Raw genomic sequence first — 26803 nt, forward strand, 5'->3', positions numbered from 1 at the left:
CCTTTATCATTATGTAGTATCCTTCTTTGTCTCTTGTAATAGTCTTTATTTTAAAGTCCATTTTGTCTGATATGAGAACTGCTACTCCAGCTTTCTTTTGTTTTCCATTTATATGGAATACCTTTTTCGATCCCCTCACGTTCAGTCTGTGTGTGTCCCTAGGTCTGAAGTGGCTCTCTTGTAGACAGCATATATATATGTGTCTTGTTTTTGTATCCATTCAGCCAGTCTATGTCTTTTGGTTGCAGCATTTTAATTTATTTAAATTTAAGGTAATTCTCAATATGTATATTCATATCACCATTTTCTTAATTGTTTTCAGTTTGTTAGGTCTTTTCCGTCTCTTGTGTTTCCTGCCTAGAGAAGTTCCTTTAGCATTTGTTTCAAAGCTGGTTTGGTGGTGCTGAATTCTCTTAGCTTTTGATTGTCTGTAAAGGTTTTAATTTCTCCATCGAATATGAATGAGATCCTTGCTGGGTAGAGTAATCTTGGTTGTAGGTTTTCCCCTAACATCACTTTAAATATGTCCTGCCACTCCCTTCTGGCTTGCAGAATTTCTGCTGAAAGATGAGCTGTTAACCTTATGGGGATTCCCTTGTATGTTATTTGTTGCTTGTCCCTTGCGGCTTTTAATATTTTTTCTTTGTATTTAATTTTTGATAGTTTGATTAATACGTGTCTTGGCGTGTTTCTCCTTGGATTTTTCCTGTATGGGACTCTCTGCCTTTCCTGGACTTGATTGACGACTTCCTTTCCCATGTTACGGAAGTTTTCAACTATAATCTCTTCAAATATTTTCTCAGACCCTTTCTTTTTCTCTTCTTCTCCTGGGACCCCTATAATTCGAATGTTGGTGCATTTAATGCTGTCCCAGAGGTCTCTGAAACTGTGGTCAATTCTTTTCATTCTTTTTTCTTTATTCTGATCTGCGGTAATTATTTCTACTATTTTATCTTCCAGGTCACTTATCTGGTCTTCTGCCTCAGTTATTCTGCTATTGATTCCTTCTGGAGAATTTTTAATTTTATTTATTGTGTTGTTCATCATTGTTTGTTTGCTCTTTAGTTTTTCTAGGTCCTTGTGAAATGTTTCTTGTGTTTTCACCATTCTATTTCCAGGATTTTGGATCATCTTTACTATCATTACTCTGAATTCTTTTTCAGGTAGACTGCCTATTTCCTCTTCATTTGTTTGGTCTGGTAGGTTTTTACCTTGCTCCTTCATCTGCTGCATATTTCTCTGTCTTCTCATTTTGTTTAACTTACTGTGTTTGGGTCTCCTTTTTGCAGGCTGCACGTTTGTAGTTCCCATTGTTTTTGGTGTCTGCTCCAGTGGGTAAAGTTGGTTCAGTGGATTTTGTAGGCTTCCTGGTAGAGGGGACTGGTGCCTGTGTTCTGGTGGGTAGGGCTGTGTCCAGTGGTGTGTTTTGGAGTATCTGTGAACTTAGTATGATTTTAGGCAGCCTCTCTGCTAATGGGTGGGGTAGTGTTCCTGTCTTGCTAGTTGTTTGGCATGGGGCGTCCAGCAGTGGAGCCTGCTGGCAACTGGGTGGAGCTCTGTCTTAGCACTGAGATGGAGATCTCTGGGAGAGCTCTCGCTGATTGATATTACATAGGACCAGGAGGTCTCTCGTGGTCCAATGTCCTGAACTCGGCTCTCCCACCTCAGAGGCTCTGGTTGACACCAAACCGGAGCACCAAGACCCTGTCAAGCACATGGCCAGGTACGTGGGGATTTTCTTGCTTTTTGGGAAGTCTGAGGTCTTCTGCCAGTGTTCAGTAGGTTTCCTGTAGGAGGTGTTGCACATGTAGATGTATTTTTTATGTATTTGTGGGGAGAAAGGTGATCTTTCTCCATGGCTTACTCCTCCACCATCTTGAAGGTCCCCAGGTTGGTTAATTTTTAAAGTTACTATTAATATCAATAACTAATCCTACACTATGTCCAATAATGGGAAAGAAGAGGAGAGTGGCATCAGTAAGGTGGGAGAATAGGAGATTCCAGGCTGCATACTCACACAGAAACAACTACCATGGATAAGAATACCTTTATGGGAGTCCAGGAATCCAACAAAAAGGTTCCAGTCCCCTTTTGGAGTAAAAACATCTGAGAGTAGATGCATTGAAGTGGGTAAGAACAACAGTTTCTCTTGACCCACATCACCCCTTCTCCAAGGTGGCCTGTGACTTCTCCAAGAGAAGAAAGTGAAAGCGATGTAAGGAGCCTGGTTTCCCCAGCCTTGTGAGACAATGGCCACGAGGCCCACTTTTGTCCTGCCCCACCCAGAACACTGAGCGGATTGGCAGTCTGGAGACACATACGAGTAGGGAAAAGGGATGGGTGCTCACAGCAATAGTGTATGGATCACAGCAACCAGCCATGTATCCTAATAACTGGCTCGCAAGCTCCTGCAAGAGCCCTCGATATGAACCAATAGGATGCCTCACCTGAGGACACCCACAACTAGCCAGAGAACACCTACAGCACTCCACACACACCCGCATAGCCAGCACCCACAATCTCCAGCAGATGGTGCACGTAAGCCTCCAACAGGGTGCAGAATGCTGCGGAGGACACATGGATATTAGCAGCTGCCTGGACTCTGCTGAAGTGGGGGAAGGTGCACAACTTTGAACACTTCAGGGCACAGCCTTAAGGAAAATAAATAGGAGGCTTTCCACATTCATACTGGCTTTGCAAGACTGAGAGAAAGCATACAATCCTAAACTTTCGCACCACGAGGGAATAAGAGGAATGGAGTATACACACCCATAGAAAAGGTCTGAGAGACCCTCAGAACTCTAGCTGGGCTGACGGGTGCCTGACTTCTTTCTCTCCCAAGGCCAGTTACTAAACACTGGAGGAGATGGTGACTTCTTCAAATGTGAAGACAGCAATGCAAGGCATCAAGGAACATAAAGAATCAAGGAAATAAGACACCACCAAAGGACTGAAATATGTCTCTGTGGAAGACCCCAAAGGAATGAAGATGCACAAATTGCCTGACAAAAAAAATTAAAAATATTCATCATAAGTTCAGTGAAATATAAGAGAGAATAGATAGGCAAATCAATAAAAATCAGGAAAATAATACATGAACATAATGAGACATCTAACAAAGAGAGAAAAATTTTTTTAAGAACCAAATAAATTCTGGATCTGAAGAATGAAATGACTGAACTGAAATTTTTCATATAAAAAAGCTGCAAAAGCACAGTTGATCAAGCAGAAGAAACAGTGAATTCAAAGACAATTATTTGAAATTATCCAGTTGGAAGAACAAAGAAGAAAAAAAATAAATTCTATGGTACATATGGAACATTGTCGAAAGAAACAACCTATGCACATGGGAATCCCAGAAGGAGCAAAGAGAAAGGGCAGAAAGCTTACTTAATAAAGAAATACTGACAGAAGAAGAAAGAAACTTATCACAAGGGAATCCACATAAGACTGTAAGACTACTCAGCAGAAACCTTGCAGTTCAGAAAGTGGGAGGATATTTTCAAAGAAAAAACTCTGCCAACCAAGAATACTGTACCTGGTAAAGCTGCCCTTCAGAAATGAAGAAGAGATAAGACTTTCCCAGAAAGACCTATGCTGAGGAAGTTCATCACCACTAGACCTGTCTTACCAAAAAAAAAAAAGGCTCTTTAAAGAAGGTTCTTCAAGTCAAAATGAAAACATGCCAAATAGCATCATGAAAACATATGAAAGGATAAAATCCACTGGCAAAAGTAAGTATTCAATAAAATTCAGATACTCCAATACTATACATAATATGGTGGTATAGTAAATTACTTTTAACTCTGGTATAAAAGTTAAAAGACAAAAGCATTAAAAATAACTGTAGCTGCAACAATTTGTTCATGGATACACAATAGTTTTAAATGTAAAAATATGACTAATAGCATGAAATGTGGGGGGAGAGAAGTAAAAGCTTAGAGTTTTTGTATGAAATTGAAGACATTATCAGCTTAAATAGGCTGTTATGACTATAAAATGTTTTGTGTAAGCCTTGTGAAAATCACAAAGAAAATACTTTTAGTCAAAACACAAAATATAAAGAGAAATGAATCAAAGCATACCACCACAAAAAAAAAATCACAAAGTAAGACTGTGAGAGAGGAAAAATGGGACAAAAGAACTACAAAACAAACAGAAAACACTATGGCAACAGCAAATCCTTCCTTATCAATAATTACTTTGAAAGTAAATGAATTACACTCAACAATCAAAAGACATAGAGTAGATGAATGAATAAAAAACAAAATTCAACTATGTGCTGCCTATAAGAAACTCATTTAAGCCTTCAGGATACACATAAACTGAAAGTGAAGGGATGGAATTAACTAGTTCATACAAATGGCAATCAGAGAGAGCAGGGAGGCCACATTTATATCAGATAACATAGACTTTAAGAACTTAAATAAACAATATTTATAACAATTACAAATACATATGCACCCAACCTTAGAATACCTAAATATACAAAGTGAACATTAACAGAACTGAAGAAACAGTCACAAATACAGTAATAATAATGGGTGACTTCATTACCATACTTTCAATATCGGTTAGATCATCCATAACAGAAAAATCCATAAGAAAACAATGGACTTTAACCATATTATAGACCTAATGGACCTAACAAACATACACAGAATGTTCCATCCAATAGCAGCAGAATATATAGGCTCCTCAAGTGCACATAGAACATTCTCCAAGATACAGCATAGGCCAAAAACAAGTCCTAACAAATTTAAAAAGACTGAAATCATATCAAGCATCTTTTCCAACTACAATGAAAGAAAACTTGAAAATTCACAAATTTATGAAAATTAAATAATACACTACTGAAAAAAACAATTGTGTCAACATAGAAATTAAAAGGAAGCAAAAATACTTTGAGAAAATGAAAAATGGAAATAACAACATTCCAAAACCAAAGGGATGCAGGAAATTTACTTCTGAGTAGAACTTTCATAATAATAAACACCTATATTCAAAAAATGATCTCAGACAAACAACCTACCTAACACTTCAAGGAACTAGAAAAAGAAGAACCAACTAAGCTCAAAGTTAGCAGAAGGAAGGCAATAATATATATTAGAGCAGAAATAAGTGAAATAGAGATTTGAAAAACAATTTTAAAAAGTGACAAAAACTAAGAGCTGGGTTTTTGAAAAGATAAAATTGGCAAACTTTTAGCTAGGCTAACTGAGAAAAAAAAAAGGAGACAATTCATATAAATTAAAAATGAAAGAGGTGGCATTATAACAGATAGCACAGAAATACAAGGGATTATAAGAGACTACAATTATAATCAAAGTTTATAAACTAGAAGAAACCTAGAAATGATCTTCCAAGATTGAATCATGAAGAAATAGGAAATCTGAACAAACCAATAATGAGCAAACAGAGTGAGTCAGTTATCAAAAACCTCCCATAAAAGAAAAGCCCAGGATCAGATGGCTTCACAGTTGAATTCTATCAAACATTTAAGGAAAAATTAAGGCCAATCCTTCTTAATCTCTTCCAAAAAATTGAAGAGGAAAAAACACTTTCAAACTCATTTTACAAGGCCAGAATTACCCTCAGACCAAAGTCAGACAAGGACACCACAAGAAAAGAAAACTATATGCCAAAGTAGTTTTGACCTGATGAACAGCCTGATGAACATAGATGCAAAAGTCCTCAACAAAATACTAGCAAACCAAGTTCAACGGCACATTAAAATGTTCATACACCATCATCAAATGAGATATAGCCCTAGGATGCAAGGATGGCTGAACATACCCAAGTCAATAAATGCCATACACTACATTAACAGAATTAAGGATAAAAATAACATGATTATCTCAACAGATACAGCAAAAGCATTTGCCAAAATTTAATATATTTTCATGATGAAAAACTATCAACTTACCTATAGGAAGGAATGCACCTCAACATAATAAAGGCCATATATGACAATCCCATAGCTAACAAGCCAAGGATGCCCTCTCTCACTACTCCTGTTCAACTTAGTACTGGAAGTCCTAGCCAGAGCAATGAGGCAAGAAATAAAAGACATCCAAATTGGAAGGAAAGAAGTCAAATTGTCTCTGTTTGCATTATGCTATATATAGAAAAGGTTAAAGACTTCACCAAAACAACTGTTAAAAATAATAACTTAATTATTTAAAGTTGCAAGATCCAAAATCAACATACAAAAATAGTTGTGTTTCTTTACAATAAAAATGAGCTATCTACAAAACAAATTAAGAAAAAATCCTATTTACAATAGCCTCAAAAAGAATAAAATGCTTAGGAATAATTTTTATTAAGGATATATAAGATCTGCACATTGAAAATTATAAAACATTGATGAAGGAAATCCATGATGAAAAACAAGTAAATGGAAAGATAGCCTTTGCTGATTTTTCTTTGTGTCCTTTGGCTTTAATAAATCACAGTCACAAGAAAGCTATATGCTGAGAACTGTGAGTTCTCTACTGATTCATTAAACCTAGAGATACTACTGGGGACCACCGAGAAAGGAAAAAATTGCCATCTTAACAATTCTGAGTTTCCAATCCATTCACATGGAATATTCCAACTTCACTTAGATTTTTTCTTTTCCTCAAAATTGTGTTAAGTGAATCTGTTTTGCATTTCTTTTATTAAGAGTATTCTTATGCTACTGTGAATGGAATTGCTTTTCTAATTTCATTTTCAGATTGTTCACTGCAATTACATAGAAATTCAATTCATTTTTGTATAGTGACTGTGTATCTTGTGACTTTTATAAACTCATTTGCTTTCAAAGCTATTTTTGATGAATTCCTTAGGATTATTACATACATGCAGGATCATGTCATCTGCAGAGAGACGTGTACTTCCTCCCTCCAAATTGGACGACTTTTATTTCTTTTTCTTACCTGACTATACTTTCTACAGTCTCTAGTACAGCATTGAATAGAGGTGATGAGAGCCTACACCTCCTTGCTCTGTGTCTGATTTCAGGGGGAAAGTACTCAGAATTTTGATATTAGTATGATGTTAGCTGTAGGTATTTCATAGATGACCTGTATCAGGTTAAGTTTCTCCCTATTTATAATTTGTGGATAATTTTATAAATGAGTGGTTATTACATTTGTTATATCCTTTCACTGAATCTTCTGAGATGATCATGTACTTTCTTTTCCTTTATTTAAATAATATGGTGTGCTACATTAATTAAACAAACTTGCAGTACTGAAATAAATCCCTCTTGGTCATGGTGGCATTCTTTTCATGTTTCTGGATTCTGTTTGTAATTTTAAAAGGGTTTTTGCATTGACATTCATGAGGAATATTGGTCTGTAGTCTCCCTGTGAGGCTTTCATCTGGTGTCAGGGTAATACTGTCCTTTAAAATGAGTTATTTTTCTTATTTATTTTTTTAAAATAAATTTATTTATTTATTTATTTTTGGCTGCGTTGGATCTTTGTTGCTGCGTGTGGGCTTTCTCTAGTTGTGGTGAGCAGGAACTACTCTTTGTTGTGGAGCACGGGCTCTAGGTACATGGGCTTCAGTAGTTGTGGCACGCAGGCTCAGTAGTTGCGGCTCACGGGTTCCAGAGCACAGGCTCAGTAGTTGTGGTGCACAGGCTTAGTTGCTCCACAGCATGTGGGATCTTCCCAGACCAGCACTCAAACCCATGCCCCCTGCATTGGCAGGTGGATTCTTAACCACTGCACCACCAGGGAAGCCCTAAAATGAGTTTTAAAGTATCCCTTTCTCTTATATTTTCTGGGAGAGATTGTGGTATATTGCTATTGTTTCTTCTTTAAATGTTTGGTAATATTCACCAGGGAAGCCATCTAAATCTGGGCTTTAATTTGTGGAAAGATTTTTTAATAATCATCTTAAAGAACCTTGATGAAGAAATGTAAGAGAACATAGGTAGATAACCAGAGGAAATTGAAAAAACTGCAAGAGCAAAATGGAGGAATAAAGAAAGTGTAACCATCAAAAAGAACCAAACAGAAATTGTAGAGTTGAAGAAACAATAATAAAAATAAAAATTTAATAAAAGACTTCAAAAGCAGAATCAATCATGCAGAAGCAACAGTAAGTGAACCTGAATATTGTTTATTTCCAATTATCTAGTAGAGAAACAACAACAACCAAAAATAATAAAAAAGTAAAGAACACCTACCTGAATTATGGTAGCTTATCAAGCAAATGAACATTCATGAGAGCTCCTGAAGGGGAAAACAGAGAGAAAGGAGCAGAAAGATTTTTAAAGAAATAATAGCTGAAAACTTCCCAAATCTTGGGAGACATACGGACAGCTAGGAACAGAAGGCTAAAAGGTCTCCAAACAAGAAAAACCTAAAATATATTCCCCTAAGACAAATTATAACCAAAATGTTAAAAGTCAAAAGAAAATTTTTGAAGCAGCAAGATAAAAATTACTCATTACATATAAAGGAATCCATAAGGTTATCAGTGGATTTCTCTGCAGAAATGTTGCAAACCAGGATGGAGGGGGATGAAACATTCAAAATACTAAAAGAAAAAATTGCCAACCAAGAAAACTATACAAAGCAAAGTGACCTTCAAAAATTAAGGAGAGATAAAGACAATTCCAGACAAATAAAAGGTAAGAGGGTTCATCACCTCCAGACCTGCTTATAAGAAATCCAACAAGGAGTTCATCAAATTATAAGAGGACATTAAGTCATGAAAATATATAAAAGTGTAAAACTCACTGGTAAATGTAAATATATAGTCGAATTCAGAATATACTACTACTGTAATCATGACAAATCACATTTATCTCTACTACAAAAGTATTATGAAATAAACATAGTTATGATAATTTGTTAATGGACTCACAATATAAAAAATACAAGGTGTGATATTAAATGCATAAAATATAGGAGGAGGAGAATTAAAAATGCAAAGCTTTTGTATTTATAGAAGATGGGTTGTTATTAGCAGCTTAAAATATACTGTTATATCTATAAAATATCTTTATAAGCATCATGGTATTCACAAAGAGGTAATCTATAATAGATACACAAATTAAAATATATCATTACAAAAAATAAATCAAAATGGAAGACAGAAAAGAAAAAGGAACTTTAAAAAACAGAAAACAACTAACAAGATGGCAATAGAAAGTCCTTGCCCATCAATAATTACTTTAAATGTAAACAGATTAAATTCTCCAATCAAAATATACAGAATGGAAAATGGATAGAGAAAAAAAAAAAAGATTCAACAGTCAAGAAACTCAATTTAGCTTTAAGAATATGCCTAAGCTGAAAGTGAAAGGAAGAAAAAGATATTCCATGCAAATGCCAACCAAAAGAAAGCAGGGTTTACTGCACTTATATTAGACAAAATAGACTTTCAGTCAAATCAGTCACAAAAGACAAAGAAGGTCATTATAAAATGATAAAGGGATCAATCCATCAAGAGAACATAACACTTGTAACTATACATGCAACAAATATTGGAGCACCTAAAAACTTTAAGCAAATATTGACAGACTGAAGGGAAAAGTAGACAACAATACAATAACAGAAGGGGACTTCAATACCCTACTTTTAACATTGGATAAATCAACCGGAAAGAAAGTAAGAAAATAGCAGACCTGAATAACATTATAGATCAAATAGACCTTGAGACATATATAGGACATTATTTCCAATGGAAAAAAATACAAATTCTTCTCAAAAGCACATGTGTCATTCTCTACAATAGGATATATGGTGGTCACAGGCAAGTTTTAACAAACTTAAGACTGAAATAATATTTTGTGTATTTTACAGTGCTATGAAACTAGAAACCAATAAAAGAGGAAAAAGTGGAAAATTCGGAAAATGCAGAATTAAACATAACACTCCTGAACGACCAATAGATCAAGGAGAAATAAAAGAAAAATCAGAAAGAATCCTGAAACAGAGAAAAACAAAAAAAAACAATATACCAAAATATATGAGATGCCGCAAAAGCAGTTATAAGAGTTACGTTTATAGCAATAAATGTCCACATTAAAAAAGGGAAATATCTCAAATAAACAACCCAACATTACACCTAAAGGAATAAGAAAAGGAGGAAAAAAGTAAACCCAAAGTTAGCAAAAGGTAGAAAAGAACAAAGATTAGAGGGGAAATAAATGAAATAGAGACTAAAAAGAAAATAGAGAAGATCAATAAAACTAGGAGTTGGATTTTTGAAATCCAAAATGGCAAAACTTTAGTTAGACTAACCAAGTAAAAAAAGACAGGCCTCAATAAAATAAAATTATGAATGAAAGAAGAGACACTAAATCTGATACTGTAGAAATACAAAGGATCATAAGAAGCTACTATGAAGAATTATATGCTGACAAAGTGTGTGACCTAGAAGAAATGTATACGTTCCAAGAAACACACAATCTACCAAGACTGAATCATGAAGAAATGGAAAACTCGAACTGACTAATCGTAACTATAGGGACTAAATTTGTTTTTAAAACCTCCTAAGAAAAGCCCAGGACCAGATGGTTTCACAAGTGAATTCTATGAAATATTTAAAGAAGAATACTAATCCTTCTCCAACTCTTCCAAAAAATTAAAAAGGAGGGAATACTTCCAAACTTGTTTTCCAAGGCCAGCATTACCCCAGTACTAAAGACAGATAAGGACACCAGAAGAAAAGAAAATTGCAGGCCAACATCCCTGGTGAATACAGATGAAGAACATTCTGAAGAAAATGCTAGCACACCAAATTCAACAGCATATTAAAAGGATCAAACACCATGGTCAAGTGGGATTTATACCTTAGATACAAGAATGATTCAACATACAGGTATCAATAAATGCAATACACCCCATTAATAAAATCAAGAGTAAAATTCATAAATCTGCTGAAGAGATGCAGAAAAAAACATTTGACAAAATTCAACACTCTTTCATGATAAACACTCAAAAAATTGGGTATAGAAAGAACATATCTCAACATAATAAGAGCTATATATGACAAACTTTAGCTAACATTATACCCAATAGTGAAAAGCTGAAATCTTTTCCTCTAAGATCAGGAATAAACGGAGGTATCCACTATCACCACTCCTATTCAGCACAGTACTGGAAGTTCCAGCCAAAGCAATTAGGCAAGAAAAAGAAATAAAAGGCACTCAAATCAGAAAGGAAGAAGTAAAATTGTCGCTGTTTTCACATGACATGATCTTATATACAGAAAATCCTAAAGAACCACAAAAAAAAATCCATTAGAACTGATACACAAATTGAGTAAAGTTGCAGGGTACACAATCAAACTACTAAAATCATTTCTATCCATTTATAACAAAATATATGAAAAAGAAAAATTTTAAATCCCACTTATAATAGTATCAAAAACATTATATTACTTGGGAATAAATTTAACTTTTAGACTTTATATGATGAAATTATGGCTGAAAACTTCCCTAACCTAAAGAAGGAAACAGGTATCCAGGTAAAGGAATGACAGAGAATCCCAAACAAGATGATCCCAAAGAGACCCACATTAAGAATTATCATAATTAAAATAGCAAGAGTTAAAGATAAAGAGAAAATTGTAAAGGCAGCAGGAGACAAAGTCACATACAAGGGAAGCCAAATAAGGCTCTTAGCTTATTTTTCTAAAGAAACTTTCCACCACAGAAGAGAGTGGTATGATATATTTAACGTGCTGAAAGAAAAAAAAAATCTACAACCTAGAATATTCTACCCTGCAAGGTTATCATTCTGAATTGAAAAAGAGATAAGGCTTTTCCAAGACAAGCAAAAATGAAGAGTTCATCACTACTAAACCAACCTTACAAGAAATGTCAAAGGATCTTCTTTAAGTGAAAAATAAAAGGCTACAACAAGAAATAAGAAAATATAGGAAGTGAAAAATCTCCCTGGTAAAGGCAAATACATAGTTAAGGCAGTGGATCAACCACTTAAATAATCTAGTATCAAGGTTAAAAGACAAAAATTGTAAAAATCAACTATAGCTACAATAAACATATAAGGGATAGTCATGAAGATGTAAAATATGACATCAAAAACACAAAATGTATATGGGGGGAGGGTAAAAAATGTAGATCTTTTAGAATTGTGTTTGAATTTGAATGACTATCAGTTTAAAACAAATAGGTGTAGCTATAGGTCAACATATATGATGGTGTATGGTAACCCAAATCAAAAACTACAATAGATATACAAAAATTAGAGAGAAAGGAGCCCATACATAACACTAAAGAAAATCATCAAACTGCAAGGGAAGAAACTAAAAGAGAAAGAAAAGAGAGAAGAATTACAGAAACAACCAGAAAGCAAGAAACAAAATATCAGTAAGTACATAGCTATCAATAACCCCTTTAAATGTCAAAGAACTAAATGCTGCAATCAAAAGGCTGACTGGATAAAAAAAAAAAAAAAACAAGACGCATCTATAAGCTACTTATAAGAGACTCAACTCAGAGCTAAATACATACGCAACAATCTCATCTACAATCACATCAAAAAGAATAAAATACCTAAGAATAAATTTAACCAAGGAAGTGAAAGACCTATACTCTGAAAACTATAAGACATTGATGAATACATACAAATAAATGGACAGATATACCATGTTCATGGATTGGAAGAATTAATGTTAAAATAACTGTACTACCCAAAGCAATCTACAGATTGAATGCAATCCCTAGCAAAATACTCATGACATTTTTCTCAGAACTAGAACAAAGAATTCTAAAATGTGTATGGAACCACAAAAGACCCCTAGCAGCCAAAGCAATCTTGAGAAAAAAAGAACTAGAGTTATCACACTCCCTGACTTCTATTTTACAAAGCTACAGTAATCAAAACAGTATGCTACTGACACAAAAACAGGTATAAATCAATGGAACAGAATAGAGAGCTCAGAAATAAATCATACACATATGGTCAATTAATCTATGACAAAGGAGGCAAGAAGGTATACAATGGTGAAACAACAGTCTCTTTAATAAGCCATGTTGGGAAAACTGGACACCTCCACCTAAAAGAATGAAATTTTTGTATATCATGTGTGTATATTACATCATATACAAGAATAAACTCAAAATGGATTAAAGACCTAAATGCAAGACCAGAAACCATAAAACTCCTAGAAGAAAACATAAGCAGTACACTCTTTGACTTTGAATTTAGCAATATTTTTAATGGATCTGTCTCCTCAGGCAAGGGTATAAAAAGCAAAAATAAAGAAATGGGACTCATTCAAACAAAATCTTCCGCACAATGAAGGAAACCATCAAGAAAACAAAAAGGCAACCAACTGAATGGGAGAAGATATTTGCAAATATGTTTGTTAAGGGGTTAATATCCAAAATATAAAATGAACTCAGATGACTCAATATTAAAAAAACAAACAAGCAAACAAAACAAAAACTTGATTTTATTTTTTTCCCTTTTTTTAAACTTAATTTTTATTTTAAAATTAAAAAAAAATTTTTATTGGGGTATAGCTGTTTTACAATGTTGTGTTAGTTTCTACTGTACAGAGAAGTGGAGTTCCCTGTGCTATACAGCAGGTTCTCATTAGTTATCTATTTTATACATATTAGTGTACATATGTCAATCCCACTCTCCCAATTCATCCCACCCCCCCTTTTCACCCCTTGGTGCCCACACGTTTCTTCTCTACTTCTGTGTCTCAATTTCTGCATTGCAAATAGGTTCATCTGTACCATTTTTCTAGATTCCACATATATGCCTTAATATATGATATTTGTTTTTCTCTTTCTGACTTACTTCACTCTGTATGACAGTCTCTACTGGTCAGAATGGCCATCATCAAAAAATCTACAAATAATAAATGCTGGAGAGGGTGTGAAGAAAAGGGAATCCTCTTGCACTGTTGGTGGGAATGTAAATTGATACAGCCACTGTGGAGAACAGTGTGGAGGTTCCTTAAAAAACTAAAACTGGAATTACCATATGACCCAGCGATCCCACTACTGGGTATATACCCAGAAAAACCATAACTCAAAAAGACACATGCACCCCAATGTTCACTGTGGCATCATTTACAATAGCCAGGTCATGGGAGCAACCTAAATGTCCACTGACAGACGAATGGACAAAGAAGATGTGGTACATATATACAATGGAATATTAATGAGCCATAAAAAGGAACGAAATGGGGTCATTTGTAGAGACGTAGATGGACAACTTGATTTTGAAATGGACAGAGAGCCTGAATAGGCATCTTTCAAAAGACACACAGATGGCCAACAGGCACATGAAAAGATGTTCAACATCACTAATCAGGGAAATGAAAATCAAAATCACAATGAGATATCACCTCACACCTGTCAGAATGGCTATAGTCAAAAAGGCAACAAATGGCAAGTGTTTACAAGGATGCGGAGAAAAGGGAACCCTGGCACACTATTGGAGGGAATGTAAATTGTTACAGTCACTATGGGAAACTATATGGAGGTTTCTCAATTAAAAATAGAACTACTTTGATCCAGGATATATATCTGAAGGACATAATAACAGTGTCTTGAAGAGGCAGGTGTACCCCCATGTTCATCGCAGCATTACTCACAATAGCCTAGATATGGAAATGACCTAAGTGTCGAGCAATAGATTAATGTATTAAAAGAAATGTAGTGTGGAATAATATTCAGCCATAAAAAATAAGGAAATCTTGCCATTTGCGACAACATGTAGGAACCTGGAGGACATTATGCTAATTGAAATAAGTCAGACAAGAGAAAGAGAAATACTATATAATCTCACATGTGAAATGTAAAAAAGTCAAACTCCTCAAAGCAGAGAGTAGATTGGTGGTTGCCAGTGGGTGCTAGGTGAGGAAAATGGGAAGATGTAGGTTAAGGGTACAAATTTTCAGCTATAAAATGAAAAAAATCTGGGGATCTAATGTACTGCATTACTGTAGTTAACAATAATGTTATTATATACTTAAAAGTTGCTAAGATAGTAAATCTTAAATGTTCTCAGTATGTGAAGTGGTGGATGTGTTAACTAACCTTATTGTGGTCATCATTTCACAATACATACTTAGAGCAAATCATTACGTTGTACATCTTAAACTAAAGAATTATATGTTGGTTATATCGATAAACCTGGGGGAAATTTTTTTTAAAGATTAAATCATGCTCTTCCTCCTGTCTTAAGAATATGTGCATTTACCTTTGTTCAAGAGTTTGTTTCTTTCTCCTTAGGGTTCCAATGGATTGTGCTGGGTGTTGGGCAATTTTCAGGGGTTCGTTAAATGCTTTCATTAAAAGGAACTGAATGGTTGTAACAGTAACTGAATGAATTGTGAAGGTAGAGAGGATTTTTACCAGAAGACAGTAAAGAGAAGTTAGCCAGCAAAAAGAACTAGTCTAACTTCCTGTCCCTATGTTAAGTATGGTCTTATAAAATAAGAATTTAAGAAGGTTGCCCAAGGTGTATGTTGATCACAGAGAAATCCCAGTGGGTACAGGAAAGATTTGTAATGTGGTATAGGAATGGGAAGTCAAATCAGGAGAGAGAAGCATCAGGCATTATGTACAGGAGAGTCCTAGAAATGACAGATTACAGAGTGGACTGAAGTGTGACAGGGGCTCCAATGCTGCTTGCATATAATAAGATGGGAAGGACTGCATAGAGTAGTGACATGTTTTCCATCTCCCTGGAACAAGTATTTCAAGAAATTTAATGATGGGACTTCCCTGGTGGCGCAGTGGTTAAGAATGCACCTGCCAATGCAGGGGACACGGGTTCGAGCCCTGGTCCAGCAAGATCCCACATGCTGTGGAGCGACTAAGCCCATGCGCTACAACTACTGAGCCTGTGCTCTAGAGCCTGCAAGCCACAACTACTGAAGCCCACGCACCTAGAGCCTGTACTCTGCAACGAGAACCCACCGCAATGAGAAGCCCACACACCGCAACAAAGAGTAGCCCCCACTCGACACAACTAGAGAAACCCCGCACGCAGCAACAAAGACCCAATGCAGCCAAAAATAGATAAATAAATTTAAAAAAAAAAAAAGAATTCGCCTGCCAATGCAGGGGGCACAGGTTCGAGCCCTGGTCCAGGGAGATCCCACATGCCCTGGAGCAACTAAGCCCGTGCACCACAGCTACTGAGCCCAGGCACCACAACTACTGAAGCCCATGCGCCTAGAGCCCGTTCTACACACGTGAAGCCACTGCAATGAGAAGCCCGCGCACCACAATGAAGAGTAGCCCCTGCTCGCCGCAACTAGAGAGAGTCCGCATGCAGCAACAAAGACCCAACACAGCCAAAAATAATAAATAAATAAATAAATTTTTTAAGAAAAAGAAATTTAATGCTAACATATAAAATACAGATTGCCTCCTACCTTGCAATTTCGTGTGCAGCATTCCCCCGAACCACATATTTTATTTTTTTTCTTTCTACATGTTTTAGGATCACAGCAGGCTGGATGTGTACAATTCTGGAAACAAATGCTTTGTTACTCAGTCATGCATGATTAGGTACAATCAAATAAAACTACAATACAGAATTTATTTACGAAGTATGAGCATTTCTTAAAAACCAGTTTCTGTAATTCCACTCTTTACATGAGACTTATTGAAATCAACATCTCAGCCAGTAGGTTGTAAAAGAAATGTGTCATTTCACTACATTCCATATAATCTGAACAATATTAACATACTACTGTGGAGCCAAAAACTTAGAGGAAATAGTTATTAGATTTCTTGTTAGCTACCATTCTCTTCTAAATTCTTCCTATATTCTTGCTTTCATAATAAATCTATTTACACACTGCCAGCAGGCAGACTCTCAGCTTCTGTCTGAAATGGCAAACCCCCAAACTTCTGCCCCCAGAAAAGTGGTCCCAGAAGCCAGTCTGGTCTGTCCAGATTTCACTGGGATGCTGGCCCCATACGTACTTGTATTTTACAAGATTCAGTGCCTTCAATCAACTTTTCCAGTCTTCAGTAGCAAGTTTGTTTTAAACTCTGTAATTTACCAATATTAGAAGTTTGAGTTTCCTGGTGTTGTGTTTTTTCTTACTGGTATTTTTTTGTTTGTTTTTGTTTTTGTTTGCAGTACGCAGGCCTCTCACCGTTGTGGCCTCTCCCGTTGCGGAGCACAGGCTCCGGACGCGCAGGCCCAGCGGCCACGGCTCACGGGCCCAGCCCCTCCGTGGCATGCGGGATCCTCCCGGACCGGGGCACGAACCCGTGTCCCCTACATCAGCAGGTGGACTCTCAACCACTGCGCCACCAGGGAAGCCCCTTACTGGTATTTTTAATTGGTATTTTCAATGAACAGCTTCACCACAGGCAGCAATATTATACTTTTAAAAGGCTATTTATTTCATCTATTGACTCGTGTATTCATGTACTCAAAGTTTAAATATTCCTTTGTTAGCTTTTTTTCTTATTGTATCTCTTAATCAAATGTTTGGTTATTCTAGTTTGGGTTTTTTTCTTTTTCTTTTTCAATACAACTCCATTTGTAAGGGCAGACTTTCTTAAGAATAGAATGCTCTGGCTATTTCAAAATGGTTCCTTTTCCCCTCCCTCTGTCAGAAGCATTAGACTTCTCTCTAGTATTCACTGTGACAAACAGTTCAAGTTTCTGCAGGTACAACTCATAAAAGTGTGGGGACCTTCCTATGATCGGGTTCCCCTGGAGTTTTAAACTATCAGAGTTCTACACACTGAGACTCCAGAAATTTGTCAATTCCAGTTCAGGTTTTCCTACCCAGATACTGGTTCCCAAAAGGTTTTAGCTTGTGGGTTGCTACTCTATTAAGTTGTGATTCTCTGCATCCACCTGTTGGTTTTTCCAATTTGTGGGGCAGTGGTTTGCTCTGTGACCTCACATCTCTGATGGATGCAAGAAGAGCTATTCCTTTTCCAAGTTGGTTAGCTTTTTACTTGTAAGGACTAAGTGGTGACTTCTAAACTTCTCACATGTCAGACCAGAAACCATAATTGTATTTCATGTATTTGAATAAAAGTCCTTTGAATTGGCTTTTGAATCTCCCATTTCAGAGTCTATCATTTTATTTTTCTTAACAGAGCCTAAAAGAAAAAGTTTCTAAATTTGATTAAGTACAACTTACATATTTTTCTTTAAAACCTCATTCTTATTTGCCTTATCTAAGAAAGTTCTGCCTATCACAGAGTCAAAAAGACTGTCTCCTGTGTTTTACTCTAAGAGCTTTAGGATTTTCGCTTTTATATTTAGGTCTTTGATCCATTTCAAGTTAGTTTTTGTGTATGGTGAGATGTCAAAGTTTTCTTTTTATGTACGTGGATATCTAGCTCATACAATACCTTTGTTGGAAAGGTTTTCTTCACCCATTTAACTGCCTTAACATCTCTGATTGGCAGAGAATCAACTGACCTTATAAATATTTTATATTTGGATTCTCTATACTGTTTCATTAAGGGATATATTTATGCTTTGGCCAATACCACATTATACTGATTATTTCTGCTTTATAGAAAATTTTGAAATTTACAGAAAATTAGTGTATGTGCTCCACCTTTGTTCTTTTTAATTGCTTTGTCTATTCTAGGTCCTTTGCATTTCCATATATATTATAGTATCAGCTTGTCAATTTCCACAGAACGATGGTGGGGTTGGGATTGGGATTGTGTGGAGTGTTGATGTAGAGCTGACATCTTGGCAATATTGTGTCTTCCAATCCATGAAAGTGGGATATGTCTCCCTCTCGATCTTCTTTCATTTCTCTGAGCAATGTGAGTTTTCATTGTACAGGTCTTGCACGTATTCTGTTAAATTTATCTCTATTTCATGTTTTTGAAACAATGTATATGGAATTGTACATTTTAGTTCATTTTACATTTGTTCATTGTTTATACATAGAACTCCATGGAATTTGGGTTCACGTGCATTCATTAATTAGCTTTAGCAGACTTCGGGGGTGGATTGTTTAGGATTCTCCAATCACGTGGCCAAGTTGAATTTGATTAGACAGTTTTAATCTTCCTTTCCACTCACTGTTTCTTTTTCGTGCCTTACTGCAGTTTCACTGTGTGTTTCTTTGTGTTTCTTTATCTTCCCTTACTGCAATGGCAGGAGCATCCACTGCAGTGTTGAAGGGAAACATAACCTGTCCATACAAAACTTTTTTTCCGTATAATAGCAAACGATGCAATTTGCTATATAGTCTATAGTCTTTAGATGTTCTTGTCTTTTTGTTACTGCTTGTAGTTAAAGGCATATTTCTGCAACTCCTTATACACTCTTCGTGGTCACTAATTATAAGATTAGAGCTGATGCATACACTAAAGAATTTAGGAAGACAATATTTGAAGACAAATATTAACTAAAGGATGTTTGCTCCCCACTTCAAAAAATGGCAAAATTAGGAAGCTTAAAGGCTTCCATCTTCCCCAAAGAAGGTATTTTTCAAAATTTTTCTTCTAAAAGACAAGGTCTTCTTTTCCACCTCGTACTCACATATACAGGAAGTAAAAAATATTTTTGAAAAAATTTCCACTAACCCGTGAAGTGCCGCAATCACATTCTTCACCCGATTCCAACTTTCCATTGCCACACGTCTGCTGCCTCTGTTTGTAAACTGGCTCAACAGGAAGGATTTTATGAAGACATTCAAGGCCAGAATGTGCAGCAAAATATTTAAAGTCATCCAAGCTACAAGTGCTAAAATCCTTTATACCCTCAGATAGCCTAAAATATAAAAAAAAAAAAAGGGTATGACAAAAATTATTGCTGTTTAACTCTACATTTCTCCTAATGTATGATGTTTTCAAGAGAGATTTAAAGAGCATTATTCTCATGGATAACAATAAGCACACGTTTAAAAATATAAAAGTATTTAAAAAATACTAACATTTTTAACACACTTTTTAAATTTCACCAAGAAAATTCTTGTAATGAAAAAAAAATTCCAAAATCTTTTGCCATTCATCCTGTTTTAAAGAAGACCAATTATTTACCTGTCCTAAAATCTTTATTAATTGTTTAAACATAGGAACTGTGTTACTCTTTATTTACCTTCTTAGTGCCAAACAACTGAATTTAAAATTTTTGGCCTAGGTATTTAATATACTTTTTATTTATTTAATATCATTTTTGTATTTTTTCTGTAAATATCAATATGAACATGTCTGTATTATCTTTAAAAGTATATTTTAGAACTTTTGCTCTCTGTAATTAGGCATTTTTCAAACAAGAATCTGTTGTTTGATTTATACCATGGGAGGGACAAGAGGAATACCTGTCCTAATGGAGTGAGAAAGTTGTTAGTAGTCTGCTAATATATCAGCATCCAACTAAAACCCTAGAAAGAATACAATTTAAGAGTAAAGACTATGCCTTAGACCAGTAGCTGACAAACTTATCTGTGAAGGGCCACACAGTAAATATTACAGGCTTATATGCCATATGCTCTGTTGCAGCTACTCAACTCTGCCACTGTAGTGCAAAAGCAGCCATGAAGAACACATAAAGCAGTAAAGCCTACAAAATGAATGTACAGAACAGGCGGGCAGCCAGATTTAGCCTATAGATCATTGTTGGCTGACCTCTGCCCTATACTAAAATCTACTCTGTATCAGTCCTAACAGTTAGAGCCTAAACTCAAGCCCTGACAACATCCCCAGAGGAAACCAAGTTTGGAAGTTCAGGCCTGCCATTTTAGAGGGGTTTGGAAATGCCTTGAGTTTTCTATAGACTCATGTTAATGAAGTATAAAACCAAGCACATAAAATTTAAAATGATTACCCAATAACTGAATTGCCTGGTAGAAAAAGAATCAATGCTTTTCAGAGGAAGGTAATGAGAATCTAGGCTTTCTATTGTACTATCAAACAATATCCAATATGCTACTACTAATAATAATCATACAAAGGAATAAGAAAATGTAAACCATAGTCAATAAAAAAGCAGTCAATAGTAAGCAACACTGAGATGGCCCAGGTGTTAGATTTGGCACACAAATACTTGAAAGGAACCATTATAAATATATTCAATTAATTAATTAAATAATTCAGAGAAATTACAGCCTTACAGAGTGAACACTCAAAAGAGAGTGCATATCATCCAATTTACCTAATGTTCTAGAGCCAGTAAAACCAATTGTAGTGATAGAAATCAGATCAGCTGTTGACTGGGGCAGGATGGAAGGTAAAAAGGACAGCCAAGGATCACAAAAGAACTTTCTGTGGAAATGGAAATGTTGCATAGCCTGATTGACACTGGTTCAGTAATTTGTATATATTTATCAGTCATAAACTTGTACACTTAAAGTTTAAAGTGTATGAATTTTATTGTAGACAAATCGTACCTCAAAAGTTGATTTTTTATAGTGTATATAAATACAACACTCAAAAAGATGATGAAAGAATATTCCTTTGAGAAACAATTTCACACAGAGAAGAAGTAATTTAGTTATTATCTACTTTGTGCCTTCACAGATATTTGGGATAACATAGATTCAGTCATCACAGGACAAAATGAAATAATAAGAATACTGAGCTAAAAGGTCATTATTGGAAACATTTACCAAGCACTCTTCTAGGCAACTGGTGTGTAGTGAAACGTAGACCAAGTGCCTGCTAGGGGCAAAAAGTATAAACATCAGGAAATAGGTATATGAAATAAGTCAGATAGTTATTGGAATGATGAAGAAAAATAAAACAACACAATTTACAGGGAATAAAAGACACTGTTTTAGAAGAGAAGACATTTATTTAAAAAAAAAAAAAACTATAGCTAAGATTGGTAACAAGGCAAGGGTACCCACTCTCACCAGGTCGATTCACATTGGGCTGAATTTATTTCAAGTGCAATTAAGCAAGAAAAAGGAATTACACAAAAATAGATGGAGAGGAAAACATAAAGCTGTTCTTATTCATGGACAACAAGATATTGTTTACAGAAAATCTTAAGTAATCAACAAATAAAATCTCCTGGAATTTCTGTTGAGTTTAGGAAGTTTGCAGCACACAAAGTCAACATACAAAAATTATATTTCTATGTACTAGCAATGAGCACTCTGAAAATGAAATTAAGAAAACAGTTCTTTTCAAAATAGCAAAAAAGAATAAAATGTTTAAGAATAAATATAACAAAACAAGTACAAGACATGTAAACTGTAAAATACCATACATTGCTGGGGAAAATTAAAGACCTAAATAAATGAAGACATATACCAGGTTCAAGAATTAAAAGACTCAGTATTGTTAAGATGGTAACTCTCCCAAAATTGACTATTTATAATACCCAAGATATGGAAGCAACCCAAATGCCCATCCACAGATGAATGGATGAAAAAGATATGGTATAGAATATTACTCAGCCATAAAAATGAATGAAATTCTTCCATTTGCAGCAACAAGGATGGATCTAGAGACTATCATACTAAATGAAGTAAGTCAAACAGAGAAAGACAAATACTGTATGGTATTTGTCATACTAAGTGAAGTAAGTCAAATAGAGAAAGACAAATACCATATGGTATCGCTTATATGTGGTAACTAAAAAATAGTACAGAAGAACACATATGCAAAACAGAAGTACACTCACAGATATAGAAAACAAGCAAGGGGTTACCAAAGGGGAGAGGGAGGAGGGGAGGAGCAAGTTAGGAGTAGGGCATTAAGAGATATAAACTAGTATGTATAAAACAGATAAGCAACAAGGATACAGTAAATATATAGCACAGGGAATTATAGCCATTATCTTGTAATAACTTATAATGGAATATAATCTGTAAATATACTGAATCACTATGCTGTATACCTGGAACTACCATAATGTTGTAAATAAACTATACTTCAATTTTTAAAACTCTCAACAGTTTTCATAAAAATTGGAAATTTGATAATAAAATATATATGAAACTACAAAGGACCTAGAATAAACAAAACAATTTGGGAAAAGATGAAAAAACTTGGGGATTTGTACTACCTGATTTCAAAATTGTTTTTAAAGTATCATCAGTGATACTAAAATTTTAAAAAAGCCTTTTTCTTCAGTAGTTTCTCTCTCAGTGGGGCATAGTTTTACTTATTTGTGACTTGATGTCTTTCTAAATTAAAAAAAGATACATTTTTAACTTGAATTGTACTGTTCATCCTTATATTGTATAATGCCAGTATCAAGGCACTTAACTTTAAATAGAATCACTAAAATCACACAATTCATATGGCTTGTCCCCAGAGGGCACCTTCAATCTAGCCAGCAGAGAAAAATACAAGCCAGACTCTGGAAGGTAGGAAGGAGGAAGAGAATGTCCCCAGGCATGGAGAGGCCTGAGGGAGTGCTGGGTCTTATTTTGGCGTGTGTTCCACCTGCACTTGAAAAGAATGCGCATCCTAGTGTAGGATATAGTGTTCTATAATTGTCAATTAATTCAGTTTGGTTATAGAAATATAAAGTCCCTAACCAAAAAACAATTTCTAAGTATACTGTGTGTTTAATAAAGAAAATGATCTTACACAGCTTTTGGTGACATTGCGCAAACATCTCCTGAACAATGGCAGATCTCAGTATTATCATAATTCATTCCCATGTTAAGGCCAAGCAACTGCACAATACTGAGAGCATATGACTCCAAGGATAAACCCTCTGAATACTAAATATAAGGAAAAGAAAAGAAAAATAGTTAGCTAAGAATCTTACTCAGTTATAAAACGTTACTTACTATAATCAAAAATTCATACATAAAACTCATTTTTTAAACATCTTTATTGGAGTATGATTGCTTTACAATGGTGTGTTAGTTTCTAATTTATAACAAAGTGAATCAGTTATACATATATATATGTTCCCATATCTCTTTCCTCTTGCATCTCCCTCCCTCCCACCCTCCCTATCCCACCCCTCTAGGTGGTCACAAAGCACGGAGCTGATCTCCCTGTGCTATGTGGCTGCTTCCCACAGGATTAAAGACACAGACCTACTAGAGAATGGACTTGTGGATATGGGGAGGGGGAAGGGTAAGCTGTGACAAAGTGAGAGAGTGGCATGGACATATATACACTACCAAACATAAAACTCATTTTTAAAATTCATTAATGCAGCCAAGATACTTAACGTAGACACAATTGTACTAGTTATGTAAGTATTATTAAACACGGATGGATGAGTAACACTACAGTTTAATTTCAAGATACTATTACATAATGACAATACCAGCTATCTTAGCAAATCTAATAGAGTTTAAACACCACACTATATCGCTTCTTTGAATTATTTTAAACAAGATGCTTTTAATCTTTTATTTTAATAATCAATCCTACATTCTCTTTGTAGTATACAGTCTCTAAAATGGGTCCCTGCCTCCTGGTATTTATGATCCCGTGTATCCCCACTCCATTGAGTGTAGGCTGGACTTACTGACTTGCTTCTAATTAACTGAATATAGCAGAAGTGATGGGTCATCATTTCCAAGATAAGTTATTAAAAGACTGACTTCTTGGATTCTATGTCTCTCTCTCTCTCATTCGCTCTGGGGGAAGGTAGCTACTTTGTCATGAAGTAGGCCTGTGGAGAGGTCCTCGTGAGTGAGCTTGGAAACTTTTTCTGAGGTCTTCCAATAGTCACATGACTGAGCTTGGAAGCAAATCCCCTCTGTGTTGAACCTTGAGATAATTACAGCCCTAGCTGACATCTTGTTTTCACCAACTAAGCTGCTCCTAGATTCCTGACCCACAGAACTGTGTTGTTTTCATGTGCTAAGGTTTGGTACAATCAGTTACATAGCAATAGATAACTAATACACCCTCAATAGGTATTGCTGTTTTCCTTTGAAACATTTCTATTATCTGCACAGAAGTTTATAGCAGTTTTATTCATAACTGGCACAACTTGCAAGCATCCATGATGTCCTTCAGCAGGTGAACAGATAAACTGTGGCATGTTTCAGACAATAGAATATTATTCAGCACTAAAAAGAAATGAGCTACAAGGTCATGAAAAGACACCGAGGAAATTTAAATGCATGTTACTAAGCGAGAGAAGCCAACCTGCAGAGACTATATACTATATGACTCCAACTATATGACATCCTGGAAAAAAAGTTATGGAGACAAAAGATCCACGGCTGCAGGTGAGGAGGGGAGAAATTAATTGGCAGAGAGCACAGAGGATTTTTAAGGCAGTGAAAATACTGTGTATGATACCATAATGATGGGCACATATCATTATTTGACCAAATCCGTAGAAAGTACAACACCAACATTGAACCCTAAGGCAAATTATGAACTTTGGGTGATTTTTAATGGGTCAATGTACGTTTATCAATTGCAATAAGTATAACCCTCTGGTGAGTGATGGTGATAACGAAGAAGGTTATGCAAGTGTAGGGGCAAGGGATACATTGATAATCTATGCACCTTCTTCTCAATGGTGCTGTGAACCTAAAACTGCTCTAAAAATAGTAGTTTTTAAAAAGTTGTTGGTACTTGATGGACCAAGAGCAAGATGGCATTGTGAGGGAGCGGCAAGTAAAGCACAGTTCAGGGGAGAAGATTAACTGACCCATGAAGATGTTTCTAAGTTTCCATTCCGCATATTGCCCTGGGTTGCTTGTTGTTCAACCACAGCCACTGAGAGGTAGAAAACAACAATCAGCTGACGCATCAGACACTTCAGTCCACCTTCAGAGCGTAGAGAGCAATTTTGTTTACTGGAAGACTGCTTGAACTCAAGCAATCCCTCCTTCCTGCACCCCAGCTTTTGATCAAAAGCAGTTCTTAGGACCAAACAGAAGCCCTTGCCAGGACACACTTTATTCCCTTCATAGTTACAGACAATATTAATAGTAACCAAGGAACACATTTCGTTTCTCAGAAGACACAATGCCACTCTATTGGAAAAGGCATTCAATATAACTTTCATTGTCCCCAACAGGTCTCAGATAGCTGGTTCAATTGAGAGACATAACGGTTTCCTTAAATAATTCCTTTTCAAATCCAACAAATGGACCCTTAAATGGGTGTCTATATTGGCCAAGCTATTAATGTCTCTTAATTCAAGGACCCTTGTCTGACACACACTTCACACAAACTTTAAAACATTTTTCCCTTTTCCTTCCCTATATTTAAAGGGGCTTATGTCTGGCCTCCATGTATATGAAGACTCACTGTATAGGAGCCCCTTTAACTATGTCTCCCCTACTGCTGTAAATATTTTATCTTGCCCCACCCCATAAGGGTTGGAGACCAGATCCAGGTACATACCATCCTGAGGTCTATTAACCATAGATTTCCTCCTGGTCCAGGCAGCTGCTAATTTGACATGAGACCCATTTGAGCCTAAACTTCCACCACCACAAAAACAAATGAAAAACAAAAACAAAACCTCTCAAGTGCAGCTGTACAACATTCTGTTGACTGTTCATCTCATTACCATTGATCTGAGTGTTTTTATTGGTTTGCAATCTGGAGGCCCAAATCCTCCAAGTAAGCCATTATTTCAGCCAGACGTGGCAAATGCTGAGGCCCACATGCCACTGAGTTTGGATAATACAAACCTTACAACCAAAAGACTTCACCAGCTTGCCTGTCAACAACCAAACCAACAACTGAGGCAAAAGGCCCATACTGGCTGGCCAAATTAGGGTGCCTGCCTCCAGCATAATTATGGAGCCCTAAACACGGGTATAAATATTTTAAATGGCAAACAACCTGACCTCCTATTAACCACATACACCAAAATCAGGTCATAAAATCTAAAACCTATTTATAACAGAACTCTTCTCATCACCTAATAAGGCAAAACCCTAGACTGTTGGACACTTTCAGATCCAG

At 35.7% G+C, this 26803-nt stretch overlaps 1 protein-coding gene across 6 annotated transcripts in view; it reads right to left on the reverse strand.

The window, feature by feature from the left end:
- Positions 1 to 26803, reverse strand: part of LOC132417749 (disintegrin and metalloproteinase domain-containing protein 5-like) — a 143994-nt gene that overhangs the window by 69761 nt on the left and 47430 nt on the right. For all 6 annotated transcript variants that reach the window (XM_060001526.1, XM_060001525.1, XM_060001520.2 and 3 more), the window contains 3 exons: positions 23489 to 23625; positions 19529 to 19715; positions 16378 to 16473 (listed from right to left, as the gene is read on the reverse strand). In XM_060001526.1, the coding sequence (XP_059857509.1) occupies positions 16378 to 16473; positions 19529 to 19715; positions 23489 to 23625 (420 nt within the window). The remainder of the gene's footprint in view (positions 1 to 16377; positions 16474 to 19528; positions 19716 to 23488; positions 23626 to 26803) is intronic.

The sequence above is a fragment of the Delphinus delphis genome, chromosome 21 (genome assembly GCF_949987515.2).
Source record: "Delphinus delphis chromosome 21, mDelDel1.2, whole genome shotgun sequence".
In the NCBI taxonomy this organism is placed as follows: Eukaryota; Metazoa; Chordata; class Mammalia; order Artiodactyla; family Delphinidae; genus Delphinus; species Delphinus delphis.